Source organism: Xiphias gladius, chromosome 8 (genome assembly GCF_016859285.1).
Source record: "Xiphias gladius isolate SHS-SW01 ecotype Sanya breed wild chromosome 8, ASM1685928v1, whole genome shotgun sequence".
NCBI lineage: Eukaryota > Metazoa > Chordata > Actinopteri > Istiophoriformes > Xiphiidae > Xiphias > Xiphias gladius.
Window position 1 is genome coordinate 30,897,997 of NC_053407.1, and position 17,956 is coordinate 30,915,952.

Here is a 17,956-nt window from a genome sequence, read left to right on the forward strand (position 1 = left end):
TCTCAACTGTCACCTCATTATACCTATGTACCCATTTGTCATTGAGTCTCAGAATTCTGGTGTAATAAACAACGATGTAAAACAAATCTGTTTCTCTCCAAATTTCACTACAGTGTCGGTTGAACTGGGGGGGGGGTCACAACCTCGGTAGCACTGGGCGTTATTTTTCTATTGACAGCACTGCTGCAGACGGGCCAAAGGTGGTGGTGGTGGTGTTGTGGTGGGTGGGGGGACCACACAGGTGAGGCCTTTCATCTCCCCTACCTCTTCTGGAAAGAGACTCACGATTTTTGCTTTTTCCTTGTTTTGTAGTTAGTTGCAGCAGTAACAGGAACGCAGCACATGCAGATTGAGTGGCTAAGTGGGTGATAACGAACTCGTCCCTTCGCACAGTGATGAACTACTTTTCGCTCAAAATCAGTATTCAATTGTCGTGGATGTGGCAGGGAGTAATGGAGGAAAGATGCAGCACAGACTGCGCCGAGTTCAGGGTTAAATACCGCAAAAAACTGCCTGTAAGTATTTTTTCTGCTGCAGAATCATGGAGAATTTTAACTATCAACAGCTCTTCAACTCCAAGAGAAAAATGTGCTTCTTATTAGCAGGGAGGTAGAGGAGATGATTTCAATGAGTGATGGCAGTAGTTTGAATCACTGGCTGAAAGCGCGCGAGTGAGCCCAACGAGGAATAATAAAACGTCACTATAATATCTGATAGTGTCAGTATTGTGTATTGGAGCCGTCACAGTGGAGATATGGAAGCGATTCAGTACTGAGTGGTGGCTGGGAGACGCTGGGCTCTGACAGGTCCCTCTCTGTTTGTGTCTCGGCGTTCTGAAGCTGGATGATTGGCGTCTGGGTTCCTTGTGATGTGACTGAAGGGGCAGGATGTCGGGGCTGAAGACCAATTGCGTTCATCAATCCCATGTCTCGGTCCAGTCTCCAGCCAGAGCGATTTGGCCTGAAAATACATCACAAAACAAGTTGGTGAGTTAATAAAGCACAAATTAAAGCAATAATCTCAACTGTTTTCCTGAGCACTTACGAGGACAATTCTTCCAGATTTCTTCCAAAGCAGCTTATTGTAAGCTTGTCCACATTACGTAGAAAAAGTAAGAGTTTCCTTATGACTTGAGGCTTCTCCAAAAGAAAAACAAAGTACAACGCTGTCATAATCTAAAAATCCTTTACTCTGTATTGGTTCCTGTTTACGTGGTGAACTTAAGCATCCACATGTTGAAAGCAGTCTTGCTCAGTGGTAGCATTTGACATCCTAAAGCAGGCAGGTAGGAGGAACATAAAAAGACATCCCAACACCACCACCAAACAATACTGTGGTTATCACTGAACACCCTGAAATGACCAAGCTGCTTCTGTTTTTTGTTTAGTGTATTTAATGTCGGTTTATTTACAGAATCCAACAGAGATCAGTTCTCTCTTCTGTCCACGGCGATTATGGTTGTGGAGTTTTTCATGAATTTTAGCTTGAAGTCTGATGATTAACATGATAATATGGTTTATTGTCATATTCTTGGCCACAATAACTGCAGCATGAGAATTTGATACGGGCTCATCCCGACTCGTGTGTGACAAGGAGAAAATTTAAGGGCTGAAGGCTGAAGGCTCTCACCCCGGTCTGTCAGAACCACGGGTCCGGCTGGTTCCACTGTTGTTGATGGAGAATAATGGTTCACTACTGGACTCTCCGGGGCTCTCACCATCGCTTCGATAGAACCTACACGCACACGCACAAGCACACACACCACTCGTTAATTCACTTCCATTCAGGAAGTCTCAAAAGCAGAGGAGGCATTTCTTCGTGGAACCTCACAGACCACAACCTCATTAAACACCCTAATTGAGCTTCTCCAATTAATGGTCTTCCTGTTCAGACTGACCATCAGGATAATTACATCAGTTAACTTCTCATTGTGGAGGGGGTGGAAGGGAAGCTCTCTGCAGCTCGGCAGGAAAACCGACAAACCAGGAGGACGGCCGGAGATACGCAGCCCCAAGTATAAATTCAAACTCATTCTAGCTCAAGTCCTGCACTTTTTCTTTGAGTTAGTATGGAAGTCAATACAGGAAATGATTCACAAAGACTCCAAAATGATTAAAATAAGACTAGAGTCTTGATAACTTAACAGAGAAACAGCAGACCAGGGCCTGTATTTATCAAACATTCAGAGTAGGAAATCAGCCCTAACTAATTCTCAGAGTGACACATTCTTGGTGCTTCTTTTAGGAGTAACAGCATCTTATGAACTTTTTTAACTGCTGATATTTCAGAGAGCTGCAGAGGAGTCCTGACCTGCGTGGAGCTGCAGGAGATGGAGGCAGAAACGTTCTGTGGGTCTGAAGTTACCTTGGATAAAACTTTAATCTGCAGAGAGTTTATTTTTTGAGCCATGCGAGTGACTTGCCAATGTTTACTTGAAGTGATATTTTTTCATCTTACTTAATTTTAGATCACTTCAGTGAACAATTCCAACACTAACTTTTACACCAAAGCTACAATCTTTAACACCATCATATACATTCTATGAACGCAAAGAGGCAGAGAGAAGACGAACACGCTATTACCTGCACCGTTCTCAAAACAACTAAAACAAAAGGGTGTAACTTAGAGGCGGGACCATCATGTTGTTTTAATGCTTGTCTAACTACCACACATCATTATAATTTGTACTTTGTCTCTCTCCCACTCCCACTCCCACTCGTCGTCCTTCTCTTTGCTGAAACTCAGAGGACGGAACTTCATGAATAATTCTCAGTCCTGCTCTGAGGTCCGACTGGTTTTAGCAGGACTTCTCGTTGTGATTCTGAGACACTTGATAAATATGCGCCTAAAATCCATCATTAGCGTGATGCTAACAGTTGTCACAAATCTGCGTCTGTAAATAGCAATAAAAACACGCGTATAAACAATTAATGAGCTCTGGTTTCCATTTTGACAGTGTTGGAGACTCACACAGGCCGGCAGATGACCAGGTCTCCCTTATTGGTTCCATAAGCCAGACCCATCCCAGGATCCGGCAGCCAGCGAGCCGAGTTGATACTGACGTGGCGCCTCTGGTCTGGAGCCATGGGGTAAACCACGTTGAACACCATCTGAAACACACCAGCAGATTCAACACACACAGACGACACACACACACGTTCAACAACTATAGCTGTATTTACACACACACACATACAACACTAGCTCTGTTCAGATCTTTCTCAGCAGGAGCAGTAATGCTCCTGTGATTCAAAGAAAAGATCAATGTTAAAAAATAAATGTTGAATTTCAATGCAATCTTCCTCATTCAAATGTAGTTTTTAAGGCATAAACAATTATTTTCAACATCAATTAATTTCTTGATTACTTTCTGCGTAATCAATTTAACTGCTTTGTCAATCAATTGTCAAAAAATAGTGAAAACTCCCAGTCACAACCTCCCACGGCTCAAGGCGACAGTCTTTGTTTGTGTGACAAACAGTCCAAATTAAGAAGATATTCAATAGTACAATTATATAAAACAGAGAGAGACAGAAAATCCTCCCATTTTCGAAGCTGAAACCAGCAAATATCTGGCATTTTTGGTAGAAAACGATGAATCGATTATCAAAATAGTCAGCTCTAATATATTTACTCTAATTCATTTTTATAGAAATACTTTCTATTAAGAAAACCCTCTCATTAAGGCATATGAAAAACAATTGTCATTTATCACAACTCCTTCATCCGTCCAGTGACCGGTGTTGCAGTCAGAAGCGACATCCACCCAGTTCTCTTATGTTGATTGACCTGTGCATGTATTCCTATCCATTGGAAATGTTCTCAACTGGAACCGGTTCTCGATTCCCATCCCTGGTAGCATTTGTCAGAGCTGGCGGTTTGTCCTGCACGTGACTGCTGTTTCATTAACTGTTGCAGCAGTAATAACTGCGCCAGTTTAAGTATAGTAATGAGGCATCTTGTTGTACTGAGTGTGTATGGTCTCACCCTGATAGAAGTCTCTCCTCCATGAGGCTGTTGCAGGCGGAAGACTTGCGCCACCATGTGGTCGGTGGTGGGATGCAGCAGGATCCTGCGAGAGGCCAGGCCCACCATCACATAGCAGCCCATCGGAGACAAACTGACAGAGATGGCATTGGGACCTGTTGAAGCAAAAATATCAAACCCTTTCATTACAACAAATAAGAAAGAAATAATAGATCATGCTAGATTGTTGGCATTACACAAGACACGATGTGAAAATAGACATATGCAAATTGGACTTCTCTCTTTGGATTTAGCAATCTCTGCACGATTAAGGTGATAAGAGTTCAAACCGTCATTCTAATGTGACACGTTTTAGTAAATCTTTGACAGTCAGTGTCAAAGATAACAACATAACTAGAGTTTTTGGTGACGGAGGCTGTATTTGAGAGGGATACCATACCGAATCTCTTGGTGTAGAGCATCTCTCCCAGGTTGTGTGGAGCCAGAGAGTAGATGGCCAGGATGCCCTCGTCTGGAAAACCCCGCTGGCTGCTGGGAATGAAGACAGCCAGCAGCTGACCGTCTGCAGAGATGTCGCAACTCGCATCGTTGTAGATCTTACAGTTTGGCACCAGCACGTTGACTGAGGCTGGACAGGAGAAAAACAAACAAAAACACGTCTCTCTTCAGCATTTCCTCCAGATTTTGGTCATCGCAGTATCTAGGTCCGTGGCTTCCAAACATTTGGGTTTCTGACCCACTAACACGTCCTGCTCTCTAATTATGAACCCACATCACAAAGAGTCTTCTTTTTTGAAGGGTTTTTTGGGCACTTTGTGTCTTTATTATGATGTGGACATTAGCGAGATGGCAGGGAACAAGGGGAGGCAGAGATGGGGGACCAACAAGCAAATAAGGTCCCTGATCAGATTTGAACAGGGACGTCACAGTTTACGGTCTGCACCTTGAAATGACCAGTGTGTAGACTTTATAGAATCTAGCGGTGCGGATGCAGTCTGCAGCCGACTGAATACCCCTCCCCTCGCCCCTCCCTTTCCCAGCGCGTAGGAGGACCTACGGTGGCCTTCAGGTGACGTTAAAACAGTAAAGGCCCTCTCCGGAGCCGAGGTTTGGTTTGTCCGTTCTGGGCTACTGTAGAAACACGGCGGTGCAACATGGCGGCTACGTGGAAGCGGACCCGCTCCCTATGTAGATGTGAAGGTCCCTTTCTAAACGCAACGACTCTTAGTTTCAGGTGATTAGACACCAATGAAAACATAATTATGAATTTTATATTCCATTTCTGCCAGCAGATCCCCCTGAATCCTATACACTGGTCCTTTAACCCGAAGGCCACCAGGATGCCCCATCAGGAGGAGTTATGAACAGTTCAACCAAAAGGTTGTTTCACTGGAAGGATTTTTAGAGGCCGGAAGAGGTGAAGTTTACAGTATTTCACAGGAAAAAGGCAGAAAATTAGAGGGAAGTTGAAAAAAATAAATAGTTTTGCCTAAGAAAAAAGGTTTTTTTCTTTATCCCGTTAATTATCTTGTGACCCCTCAGATTTATCGTCCAAGTTTTAGACCATCACAGGAACCTAAAAGTCTACTGAAACACAGACAGATACAGTCCTTTAAGGGTTAGCAGCTGTTTGAGGTAGGGTGACCCCCGCACCTATTCACTGTTAGGTAAACAGTGGGACACATCACGGCCCATAAATAAAAGAACAAAACAGGCACAAATGTGATTAAAAACTGCCTGAAAAAATGTCCCAAGAAAACCTTCTTCCTCAACAACCCTCATTTCAGCGATGGACTGGCCAACGCCCAATTCTTAGCTTAATGCCAGTAATGCTCCGTCGTCAATAATTACAACCTCCAGGCTCTCAGAGAGCCTCGCGATCTACAGTCACAAGTCACAAGTTCAAGTGAGGGTTGTTGTACCGTTGCTGATCTCAGGCAGGTCAAATTTGGTGAAGTCCCACCACTGCAGACGGTAGGTGGTGTTTGCGATGTTGCTGGCGACAGCAGACTGCCCGTCCCCGATCGATGCCCCTTGGGAAAACAACAGAGTCTGTCAATTCTGAACACAAGGCATATTCATCCAAAGGAGAAACAAGAAACAAAAAGGTACAGAAGAACAGCTGGTCAACTGGCCGCTGATTATTTAAGTTATTTTAATAGTCAGTTTCAGATTTGAATATTTCCTCCAAATTGAGAATCCCAGTTTGGCTGGTAAGGCAGAGAAACTGAACAACATGCACCAAATCTCCTCAGGATTCAACTGGTAGGTGGTGGTGATTTTCTAAAACTGTTTTTTTTTTTTTTTTAAATGATACTTTTTGTATGTGCGTTTACCAGCGAGTACTCTGTTGACAGAGGAGTGTGTGGCCAGTCCGGGCTGCCCCCTCTCATGGAAGATTCCAGCGTAGGGCAGGTACTCAGGGAGAAGGAAACGCCTGCAGAACGGGACAAAAAGTAAAAATATGAGACCAAACCAGGACTGAAATGATAAATGATTCCTGAATTCAAGTTCTGCACGCTTACCCATGAAAACTGGAAACATAAAACCAAAACGTGCTTCTCCAGGACTATACTGTACAAAAGTTCAGGTATTCCTTCATCTTTAAACTCTGAAGGATCAGTAGATAGTGTTATAAATCTGAGAACAGGCTCTGCAGACCGTTCTGCACAGTAAAAGCAGTAAAGAGTTAAAGTTAGGATTAGATCTTAGAGCCGACTCACCGTGGGACAAAGCGGCCCAGCGAGGGTGCAGACATCCTGGCGTTACGTGGTGTCCTGTGCCTGGCTCTGTCTCCGTTATCACTGGAAAAAAGAAAATGGTAAGGCTACGCAGACAAACAACACTACCGGCATTGCTTAAATACACAGTACACCTTACAGGCATGGAAAAGACATACTTTGGGTACTATTAAAACAAGAAAACACCATTGTCTCCCCCTAAGAAAAAACTGGTTCTGCTGAAAGTGTAAGAAAATCCATTTAAAGCTTGTGCCGACAAGGACAATGAGTGTTCAACACAATACAAAAGAAAAAGAACAAAAGACGAAAAGTCAAAATCTTAAAATGGTGATTTGCTGCCAGCTGCCTCCAGGGGTTATCAGTGGAGAGAGAGGATGATTCAGTTAGAAGTGCCAAAGGACTGCTTCAGCTTTTGTTGAGTCTGTTTTAATTCAATATTCACTCCTATTCCCATGCTGTTCATATGTTGAAAGAGTTACTGGTCTCTGTAATCATTCCTCCTCTTCACAGACAAATGTTGGGTTGTAGATGGAAGCAAAACAGTCCATCACTGCGGCAGCACCCCACCTGTAAACCTGCATATAACACTGTTATGAGTGCAAAGGATTTAACCGCTTTTGCCAATAAATCTGTCCAGCAGATCTGGAGGAAAATAGTCATCAAATGCCTTTAAAATAAATACAATTAAACAAATTCAACTTTTAGCTGCTCAAACTTAATGCTTAGTAACCTGTTCTCAGGGATATCAAGCCGCACCAAGCAGCAGTATGAACTCCACGGCACAATTAACTGCAGACAACCTCAGTGTTTTCACATTCATCCACCTCTCAGCTCTGTCTGTTGATCATTTTACTGGTACTAGGTGATGTTTGTCTCTCGAGGCTTATTGCTTTTGTTTTAATTAATGCTCTTGATGACAATGCTCTGTTTTATATATTATTTGTGTATCACCGTGAACAGGACGCGCCTGCAAAAAAAAGCTTGCTCTCAGTGAGTTTCCCCTGTATAAATAAAAGGTTTCAATCAAAGTGCAAAGACAACAGGAAAAGTTTTGGACCGGTTCTGTAAAACTTCATGACCACAGCGTGACATCAGTTTACAGCTGTCTTGTCACAACTCAACCACTTGCATGCCATAACGCCTCAACTCCCCAGAGCTGCTGTTTTGATAGAATAATACCAGCTTTGCTGGGCTTTGCGCTAAGAAAACAGTCTCTTTTTTCCTCCTCTTCCCTCACCAACTCTGGTGATGCTCGGTACATACTGAGTACATAATTTCAATGTAATAAAGTCAGGTTTCACCAGTGTGACAGATGCAGAACGAAACCTACTCCAGCTCCTCAAAGTCCACATCACTGTTGTCCATGGAGCTGGACGGGTTGCTGGCAGGGCTGTCTGACGAAGACGACATGGCCCGCAGGCGGTTCTGCTGGTAACGAAGCGAGCGCTGGCGAATGCTGTCCCGTCTGGAGAGATACTGGATCATTCTCTGGGCGTAGTAAGCAGCTGGAGAAAGCCTGGACAGCACAGAAAAAACAAGTTCACCCTCATTATTTTAACAGCAAACTTGAAAAGTAGGCGTACAGGTTGTGACTGGGGCAGTCAGAAACCAGTTTTCTGTTGTCAGTCTAAAATTGCTCTCTATGTATAACTTATGGGTTCAAATCTCCTGGGCCCCATAAAAGGAACATTCTCAAACTGTCGGATCTCTGGCGTCCTCTCTGAACTGAGTGTTTCGATGCGGAAGAGAGAGCCGTCTATAAACTCAGTCACCCCTGATATTCTGCCCTGGCACCGGAAGTCACTCTTTTATCCCCTGTTATGATAAGTGTGTGCACTGCAGAGCCTGTGCAGTTGGCATTCATTTCAGCAGAAACTTGGCTGAGAAGCCAAAGAGAGGTCCCACAGCTCAGTTTGAAAACCGTTTAACCGAGTAATTACAAGGTTGTATTAACTTGTAAAACAGAGGGAGCTCCTTGCCACAGAGTCGGCTTAACAACTACCGTGACTGCTGACTGTGCAGTTTATAAAATGACAAGGCACAAGCCCTCATCACACCAATGATTCAGTCTCTGCAGAAAATGGCCATTGCAAGAAAGACCCTTCTAACATCTTTAATCACGGTAGAGAGAAAAAAGTCTAGTTGGCAAATGTGTAGATGTGTAATGCTATATTACGAGAAACTATCGGAGCTACAGCAGGCAGGGAGTCCTGTTCTTTTTAAACGTACTTGATACGTGCAACACATCACAGTCTCCCGTCGTCGCACATTTCAGCTCTCAGCAGTACATGAAATCTGCATGTCGCCGAGGGTTTTATCTGTATTTTTTATTTAGCCTGAAGGTAACCACATTTAAATAAAAAAAAAATTAAGTTTCAGTTCGTGTTTAGTTCTTAGTCTCATCATTCTCTTGTGCACGTGAGGTTTATTTGGTTTAGGCTTATTTGTTTGTTGGGAGAAAAAACAGAAAGAAGTCTCACCTGAACCAAAACAAACATGATTTGTGAATGTGTGTGATATGAACTCGCAAATGGACTATGGTTTTCCAAAAAAACTTTTAATGGGCATTTAACCGAAATTCCTGACTGTCTCAGGTAAATGAAGTGTATTAGTTTTACCGGGCTGGATCGGGGTAAATGGGGTGGTCTCTTGATCCCGACATGTCATAGCGAGACAACGATAACAGAGATGATTCCAACAGTCGCCTGTATGAAAGAAACAGAAGGACGGAGGTTCTGACTACAAACAGTTACTGAAGAAAATGATTTGGATAAATGTTAATATTCATCTTACCCTTTTGGCTAAAAGCAGATGTTCAACAGCTTGTCAGCCGTTAAAGGTTGACAGACCGTGAAACAGAGATGTCAACCTTGCCCCAAAACCATAAATGTGGTCACTTGAATCTGAGACTTTCAGTGATGCATTATTGTGACTGTATTCTAAGTAAGAGTAGGAGTGTTGTTATAGTTTTTTTTTTTTATAGAGTTTTCATCCACTAACAATCAGAGTGATGACATGGAGACACTGTACCTCCTCAGGGAGTCCTCATCTGGGGGGTCAACAGGCACTTCTTGGCTTAAGGCCTCCGGTGGCTCTGCTGATCGTCCGGCAGCAGCCTGCCGGTACACCCTCTCCCACTGCGCCGTGTCCTGGTTGTACACCAAGCCCACCGTCTGCTCTCCAGGCTGGCTGGAGGACGGGGCTATCGGGAAGGCCACTGTTCCTGCTCCTCCACCTCCGGGGTGAGGCGGCTGCTCGCTGGGCTCCGGAGGCGGCCTCCTCTCTTGGGTTTGGGCTTCTAGTGTCCTCCTGCTCTCTTCAGGCTGCCAAGTGGAAGAGGAAGCAGGAAAGGAGGAAGAGGAAGAGGAGGGCTCCAGAGTGGAGGCAGAGGTGGAGGAGGCCTGGTTGGTGCGCTCCCAGCGCTGAGAGTCATGGTTGAAGGTCAGCAGGTTGTGGCAGGCCCGGCAGCGGTTCAGATGGCCTCGGGAGGCCGGGGGAGGAACATTGTTCTCCAGGCTGTGGGAGGTAGGAGGTGGAGGGAGAGGAGGCTGGTAGTGGATGATGGTGGGGGTGGAGGAGGAGGAAGATGTGGAAGGCCCAGGTCTGTCTGGGTCCATGTTATTATTCAGCAACTCTTGGCTCTGCTCCTGGCTTGCGTCCACCATGCCACCTCCTAATGGCGGCTCCAGGTCCTGCATGCGGTCAAACTCCATGAAGTAGCGGCTCAGGTTGCACTGCAGCACGTTGCGGAAGGAGGCCGTGTTGCTGCGAGAGCCGTCCCAGAAGGGGTGGTGCCCGCTGCTTGTACCGGCAGCATCTCGGGCCCCAGGCTCTCCTTGTTGGGGGAAACCCCGTCCTTCAGTGGCGGAGGTGTATACAGGGGAGTGAGAGGAGCCGTCCTGCTGACGGAGCACTGAAAGAAGGCTGATAGAGGAGGAGGAGGAGGTTCTGGGAGGCAGCATGCCTGGACCGCCCCCTCCCTCCCTCATGCTTAGTAGGCTGCGTGTCCAGTCGGATCCTGGTCTGGAGGCTGAGTGCGGCTCGATACCGCTCGGTGCGGTGGGATTAAGAGAAGTGCCGGCGCTGTAGTAGACTGAGGTAAAGGCTGAGGGTCGTTCTGAGGGCTGTCGGGGCTCCGTACGGGCCGAAGAGAAAGTGGAAGCTGGGGGAGGCTGGGGAGACTCAGATGACACCCTGGGATCAGAGGAGGTCACAGAGGAACCGTTGGCAGTCAGGGAAGGGTTGCGATTGACTGAGCAGCGACTACACAGGCAAACCATGCCCAGGTGCTGAGTGCAGCCGGGGAAGGGAGGCCCACGTTCAGAGCTGGGGTACTGGGCCAGAGGCATGCTGGGAGGTTCTCCGATATTGCTTCCATTTTCCCCGAGAGGGCGTGGCTGCTCGCCTCCTGCCTGAGCCCCTGGGGAGCGAGACGACAAGATGTGGAGGAAGTTGTGGAGGATGGGTGTGCGGCGAACCGGTTGGGTAGGCAGGAAAGAGCGCTGACGGAAGTGGGGCATCTCAACACTGTCCATAGGAACCTCCGAGTCCTCCTCATTCTGAAAGAGAGAGAAGCAGAGTTGGACCAATCCACAGGCTGGGTCCATATAACGGCCGGCAATAACCGACGGCAGACGCACCGGCACTGGCCTCAATGTCAGCACAGTGACACCAAAGATATGTTTGAGGTCATGTAGAAACAGCATTTCCATAGCACAGTTTGTCCACCAGAGAGCACTGACAAGATTCATTTTCCAACTATAAGATGCAGAGTCAGTACAAACCTTGGTCATGATTCATAAAACAATAAACACATTAAATCAATAACTTCATGTAAGCACATTCAAGAGGCCTTACCTGCTGATTGGACGGATTCACTATAGCTGTCAGCAGGTTGTGACCCAGAGGGTCAAACCTCACCAACCTGAAATGAGCACATTTGAACAAATAAACGACAGGGGGACCAAAAAAAAAAAAAAGCTCGGCTGATGTTTTAACAGAAACTGACTACTTTGACAGTAACACTATTTATCAATATAAAGAATTTAACTATCAATTACTGATATGTGGGATGTGAAACAACAACAGTTCCTCTTCAGCAGCTCACATTACCTAGAGTGCAGGTCATCTGAAAACTACAGGAATCAGTGTGCTTTTGGCAGCTGCGTGATTATCTTGATAAGTTTTTTTTTTTTTAAAGAGAAAAAAAAAATACTCTAAGACGCCACGTTCAAAAAGAAAAAAACTTCTTTGAGTTTCTCTGTGTTTGTAGGGAAGTCAAGAGTGATATGTGAATCAAACGTGTACTTCCTAAAATAAGACACATTATTCTCGTTTTGAAAGTTGTTCTGTTCATGCATATGGCAGCACCGTCCACCACAGTGACATGGAGTAATACTGTTGGTACACTGTGGTCGACCGGGTGCCCTACATGCTGACTCTTATTCTCTAAAACTCACTAGCTGACTCTTCAAGTCTCCACAGTGGGAAACGATTTGTCAGAGCTGCTCTGTTTGACCCACCGCACTCTCTCCGTGTCACTGCCCGTCTTGACCACAGCGAAGGGCTCCGGTCGGCTCCAGTCCCAGAAGTGGAGCTCGTTGTTAGTGGCGATCAGGAGGAGCTGAGCAGTGGGGTGGAAGGCCAGGGAGGCAATAGCAACATTGCTCTCTGTAAACCAACTCTCACTACCACCCTGCGGAAAGAAAAAACACACTCTTATAGACATCAAGAACGTGTGTATTTAAAAAAGGTCATTTTCATAAACTCAGAACTGAAATCCCTAAATTATAATCCTTTTATTTTAAACAATAGCAGTGTTGTATTTTTTTTTAGATTATTTCTCCACAGTTTTAAGTGAAGTGTCTTTTATTGACAAAACTATGTGGTTTAAGTAGAATTGATGGGGAATATTAGGCCAGCAGCAAATCTCTAGAGCAAAATTTGAAGGCAAAAGTGGAGCAAGCATCAAGGGGAAATAACTGATACATCAACTAAATAAAGGAGACGTCATTTGTCAATTTAACCCAAAGGACACAAGGTAAAGGATGGTAGTCTGTCATGTTGCACAGGATAACATTAGGCCAAATGTCACAACAGCTCAGTCATACTGAATACACACGTTTGCAGCTCATTTAGATGTGTAACAGATGCTTTGTGGCGTGTACTTCAATTTGACAACCTTTTGTCACTCATTTAGAAATGTCAGACTAGTCCATCACACAGCACTGCTGTTGTCATTTATCGTTTTAGTCATTCTTTATTCTGTCATTATATAATGACTATATCAGACAGCTCAGAGGCTCAGTAATGACTTCCTGTCAACACAGTATTTACAGTTAGCTACATAAGTATTTGGACAGTGACACAATAGCAATTTTGCCTCTGTACACCACTGCAATGGATTTGAAACAAAGTCATTGAAAAGTAGACTTTCAGCTTTAATTCAAGGGGTTTGACAAAAATATCACATAAACCATTTAGGGATTACAGCCATTTTTATACATAGTCCCTCATTTTCAGAGGCTCAAAAGTAATTGGACAATTGATCAGTTTCATGGCCAGGTTTGGCCTGTTCCCTCGTTATTTCATGACAAATTAATCAAATAAGAGGTCTAGAGTTGATTCCAAGTGTTGAATTTGCATTTGGTAGCTGTTCATGGGAACTCTCAATATGCGGTCCAAAGAGGTGTTAATGCAAATGAGGGAGGCCTTCATTAGGTTGAAAAACAAAACAAACCCATCAGACAGATGGAAGAAACAAATCAACAATGTGGTACATTCTTAAAAAGAAGGAATGCACAGGCGAACTCAGCAACACCAAAAGGCCTGGAAGACCACGAAAGACAACTAAAGTGGATGATCGCAGAATTCTCTCCTTGGTGAAGAAAAAACCCTTTACAACATCTAGACAGGTCAAGAACACTCTGGAGGAGGTAGGTGTATCATTGTCAAAGTCTACAATCAAGAGACGCCTTCATGAATGTATATACAGAGGGTTTACCAAAAGGTACAATCCACTATTAACACTCAAGAACAGAAAGGCCAGATTAGACTTTGCCAGAAAACATCTTAAAAAAAACACTGCCGAGTTCTGGAACAAGATTCTTTGGCCAGATGAAAACAAGATGAACTTGTACCAGAATGATTGGAAGAGAGGAGTATGGAGAAGGAAAGGAACGGCTCTTGATCAGAAAACCACCACATCATCCGTCAAACATGTTGGAGGCAGTGTAATGGCATGGGCATGTATGGCTGCCAATGGAACTGGGTCGCTGGTGTTTGTTGATGACATGACTGCTGATAGAAGTAGCAGGATGAATTCTGAACCGTACAGGGCTATACTATCTACTCAGATTCAGCCAAATGCTGCAACACTGATAGGACGGTGCTTGACAGAACAGATGGATAATGACCCAAAACATACTGCGGAAGCAACCCAAGAGCTTCTCAGAGCAAAGAAATGAATTATTCTTCAATGGCTAAATCAGACACCTGACCTCAACCCAACTGAGCATGCGTCTCACTTACTGAAGACAAAACTGAGGACAGAAAGACCCACAAACAAGCAGTAACTGAAGGCGGCTGCAGTAAAAGCCTGGCAAAGCATCTCGAGGGAGGACACTCAGCATTTGGTGGTGTCCATGAGTTCCACACTTCAGGCAGTCATTGTCTGCAAAGGATTTTCATCCAAGTATTAAAAATAATCCTTATATTTACAATCATGTCAGTTTGTCCGATTACTTTTAAGTCTCTGAAAATGAGGGACTATGTATAAAACTGGCTGTAATTCCAAAACGGTTAATGTGATGTTTTTGTCAAACCCCTTGAATTAAAGCTGAAAGTTTACACTTCAATCACATCTTGATGACTTTGTTTCAAATCCATTGTGGTGGTTTACAGAGGCAAAATTTTGTGTCACTGTCCATATACTTATGTAGCTAACTGTATGAGCCCTGATTAAATTTCATACTCATTGAGTTGTCTGACAACACAAACAGGAAAATATGTAAATGAACTACAGAACTATATTCTGTATTCAGCTGCATTAAAACACAGTAGAAGTGATCACAGAACAGGAGCGGACCGAACAGAGGTTTAACTATCCCTCTCCATCCCTCCATCTCTCACTTTGTTCCCTCTGTTTCTCCTCTCTCTCTCTCTCTCTAATTACAAGTATGAAAAAGGAGTTTTGTTGTGTGTGTCAAGACGAAGTCAGCAGCAAACAGCATCATTAAACATTTGGGCTGGGCAATATGAACCAAAAACCACATCTCAGTATCTTTAGGCTGAATGGTGACACACGATACATCTCGGTATATATTACAGGATTTCCTCTCCTGCTTAACCCACAGCTGTGCAAATAACAATAGAAATGTAAACAGAACTGCTCATCTGATCTTTTAAATCCGAACCATCTCCAAATAACTGAACCATTGTTTTTCTTTTTACAAACCAGGTGTTCAGCGTTTCCCTCAGTAATCTACTTGTGGTGGCGGGTGGCACGGCGCGTGACCGATGCACAGTCAGAGACTCATGCAGTTTAGAGGAGGAGAGTGTAACTCATGTTATTTCCTGTAGCTACAATTTACGGATGTCCCCTAAAAGCCTCACATGCAGGCTACCTGTAGACGCTAGCTAGGTGGGTGCACACAGAGAAGCCTCTAGTCCCCACTCGGTTACTGCAGCGCACAGGTATTTGGCCTATGTTTGGGTAATGCTGAGTCACCTTCGGCAGTGTGGACCGGCGCTGTCTCCCCCTCAGTGTTGTGGGAGAACTTGTGAGCGAGGGGGGCCGGGTTTGCGTGCAGGCGCAGAGGGAGACTAGGGGCGGGGTTGCGCGGAGACGTTGAGAGAGGAGACATGCAAACAGTGGCACGGCTTTACGGAAGAAATGGGTTATGTAACCGACATCAAACTATATAGATAAAAACGGTATAGTCTCATCCAATACCTTGTTCGAAAAGATATGGATAGACCCTAAAAAGCCGTCATAACGCCCAGCACTATTAAATATAATGTCTAAGTAATAAATATAATAATTTATATACAATCAAAGGTCAATTTCAGACTTCAGAGACTGCGCTGCTCTGACAAAAACAGACTGGTGGAACGTAATGGAGGGAGACGCTCTGATCACAGATCCAGTGGACACCGTCACACCGACTAGAACACCAGCAGATCGTTTCTGGCAGCCACAACGGAGCCACATCCGGTGGACATGAACTGCTACCTGGTGCAGTGCCTCAGAGGAAGGGGTCTACCTGGTGCGCTACCTCAGAGGATGATACTCACATGCAGGTCCCAGATGCGGACTTCGCCGTCAAGGCACCCGGAGGCCACCAGGCCGGGTATTGTGGGGTGGAAGGTCACACACCAGGGGGTTCTACGGTGGCCCACTAAGGAATGTAGGCACTTTCCAGTCTTCACCTCCGTTATGTAAATATTGTGGTTGACATGTGTGGAAGCCATAAGGGTCCTTTCAGAAGCAAAAAGAGTTCACAGTACCATCGTGTTAGAGCTATTCAGTAAATATTACCCCTTTTCGTTATCAATTTTAGTTTGACAGCATTCCAGTTAAAATGATTACATATCCGGAGTGATTCCCGAAATAATCTCTACTTTTCAACGTGTCGATGGATTCGCTCACCTGTCGGGGCTGAATGCCAGCAGGAACGTCGACCGCGGGCTGTCCGGCAGCTCCACTTTCTGTCAGAGGCACAAACAAATGCATTTGTACTCAGTTTTACAGCAATATAGCTAGTCCCTGAGAAAATAAACATACATATATCATGATATTGGATATCCCATAGTTGACTGGGGTTAAACATGTGGTTCTTCAGCCTTTTTTTTTTTGACAGTGATCCCATAAAATGAGACACTGTCTCTTTCTGGCCCCCCATCACAGGTTGTGGTCGTAGAGTGGACGAGAGTTAAGGAGCGTTCAACCAAACTGATTTTTTTCTTCTAATATTGTGGAATTTTAGGGGTGACGGTACCCAGGTATTTTATTAGAGCCATTTTGAACATCTTGTGACCCCTCAGGTTTATCCTGGGATCTGTCTCCTACCTTCAGGCTGGAAGACACTGGATATGATAGTATGAAGCAAACCTAAGTAAACCACACATTCAACACTTTATGCTAATGATAAAGTGTGTTCTGCAACGGAGCAGATATTGAGAAACCTAGACACACTCCTTTTAAATTCCAGCAAACAACACTCAAGACTTGCCAGGAGGCACTGCACAGTTTATCTGACAGCATACCAGGCTTAAAAGGGGGGAAATCCACAACATACCAAATTAAGATGATAGCAGAATGTGTCAAACAAGAGCTGATATTCGGCTCTTTGGCTATGTAAGCCAAATGAACGGAAAAAACTATGCTGACAGTTCTCTACTGCCCTGGGGAGGAAGGATAGCATGCTGGCCCGAATACAAGACGATATTTTTTATTTGGAAATTAAGTTTGAAAAAGTGGGGGTTGCCTTACATTGGAGGACGAGACCATTACACGTTTAGTACATCAGACATTCGTTTTGAAGGGAGACAGTGAAGAGTAACTACGGTCTTTTACACAGTGTCGCGTTACGGGGAGTTTGTAGCCTTAAGGTTGCTAGGCTAGCGAGTGATTTCAGTCTGTTAGTCAGCACCTAAAGGGTTAAGTTAGACCAGTTTAACCTGCAGGAGTTTCTGTTTTAAATAAGTTTACGTTTCCCTCCGTCTTTACTGCAGAAATGAACCAGGGAGAAAATCTGTCCAACAGCCAAGAATCACAGCTGCAACAGATGATGAGCTGAAAAATTCTGTCCAAGACAGTGATTCAGAGACAGGAATCGACTGCTGCAGCAACTCGGTCAGATGGGCAGTGGCTACTCCCACTGAGAAAGTGACCTGTCCACGGATGTCCAACTGAACAGACATGTCATTTGGCTATGGGAGGATGAGAAAATCATGTTATTTTGGATGTGTCATTGGACGGTGCAGTGATCAATCACAGAAATGTGAAGGGTTACCTCAGGACGTAGCTCTCACTTCATCAGTCAGCAGATTTGTTTTGCTTTTCTTCATGCTAATGCCCGAGTTACTGTGAAACAACCACCTGTGTTGTTTTGTCTTTATCTAATATATAATAACGTCATTGTCGTTCCCGCTTTTTCAAAGCAGCAGGTGTGTTACCTAGGTGGAGAGTAATGTATTCACCCGGACCACTCAGACTGGGCTTGGAG

At 44.6% G+C, this 17,956-nt stretch overlaps 1 protein-coding gene across 2 annotated transcripts in view; it reads right to left on the reverse strand.

Annotated features, from left to right (window-relative positions):
• Positions 1 to 17,956, reverse strand: part of ambra1b (autophagy/beclin-1 regulator 1b) — a 30,531-nt gene that overhangs the window by 4,890 nt on the left and 7,685 nt on the right. For both annotated transcript variants that reach the window (XM_040132698.1, XM_040132699.1), the window contains exons 3-17: positions 16,378 to 16,436; positions 16,023 to 16,206; positions 12,251 to 12,423; positions 11,586 to 11,652; positions 9,759 to 11,287; positions 9,347 to 9,433; positions 8,059 to 8,244; positions 6,711 to 6,791; positions 6,324 to 6,424; positions 5,910 to 6,020; positions 4,427 to 4,615; positions 3,988 to 4,142; positions 2,971 to 3,110; positions 1,630 to 1,734; positions 773 to 960 (exon numbers count right to left, since the gene is read on the reverse strand). In XM_040132698.1, the coding sequence (XP_039988632.1) occupies positions 773 to 960; positions 1,630 to 1,734; positions 2,971 to 3,110; positions 3,988 to 4,142; positions 4,427 to 4,615; positions 5,910 to 6,020; positions 6,324 to 6,424; positions 6,711 to 6,791; positions 8,059 to 8,244; positions 9,347 to 9,433; positions 9,759 to 11,287; positions 11,586 to 11,652; positions 12,251 to 12,423; positions 16,023 to 16,206; positions 16,378 to 16,436 (3,355 nt within the window). The remainder of the gene's footprint in view (positions 1 to 772; positions 961 to 1,629; positions 1,735 to 2,970; positions 3,111 to 3,987; positions 4,143 to 4,426; positions 4,616 to 5,909; positions 6,021 to 6,323; positions 6,425 to 6,710; positions 6,792 to 8,058; positions 8,245 to 9,346; positions 9,434 to 9,758; positions 11,288 to 11,585; positions 11,653 to 12,250; positions 12,424 to 16,022; positions 16,207 to 16,377; positions 16,437 to 17,956) is intronic.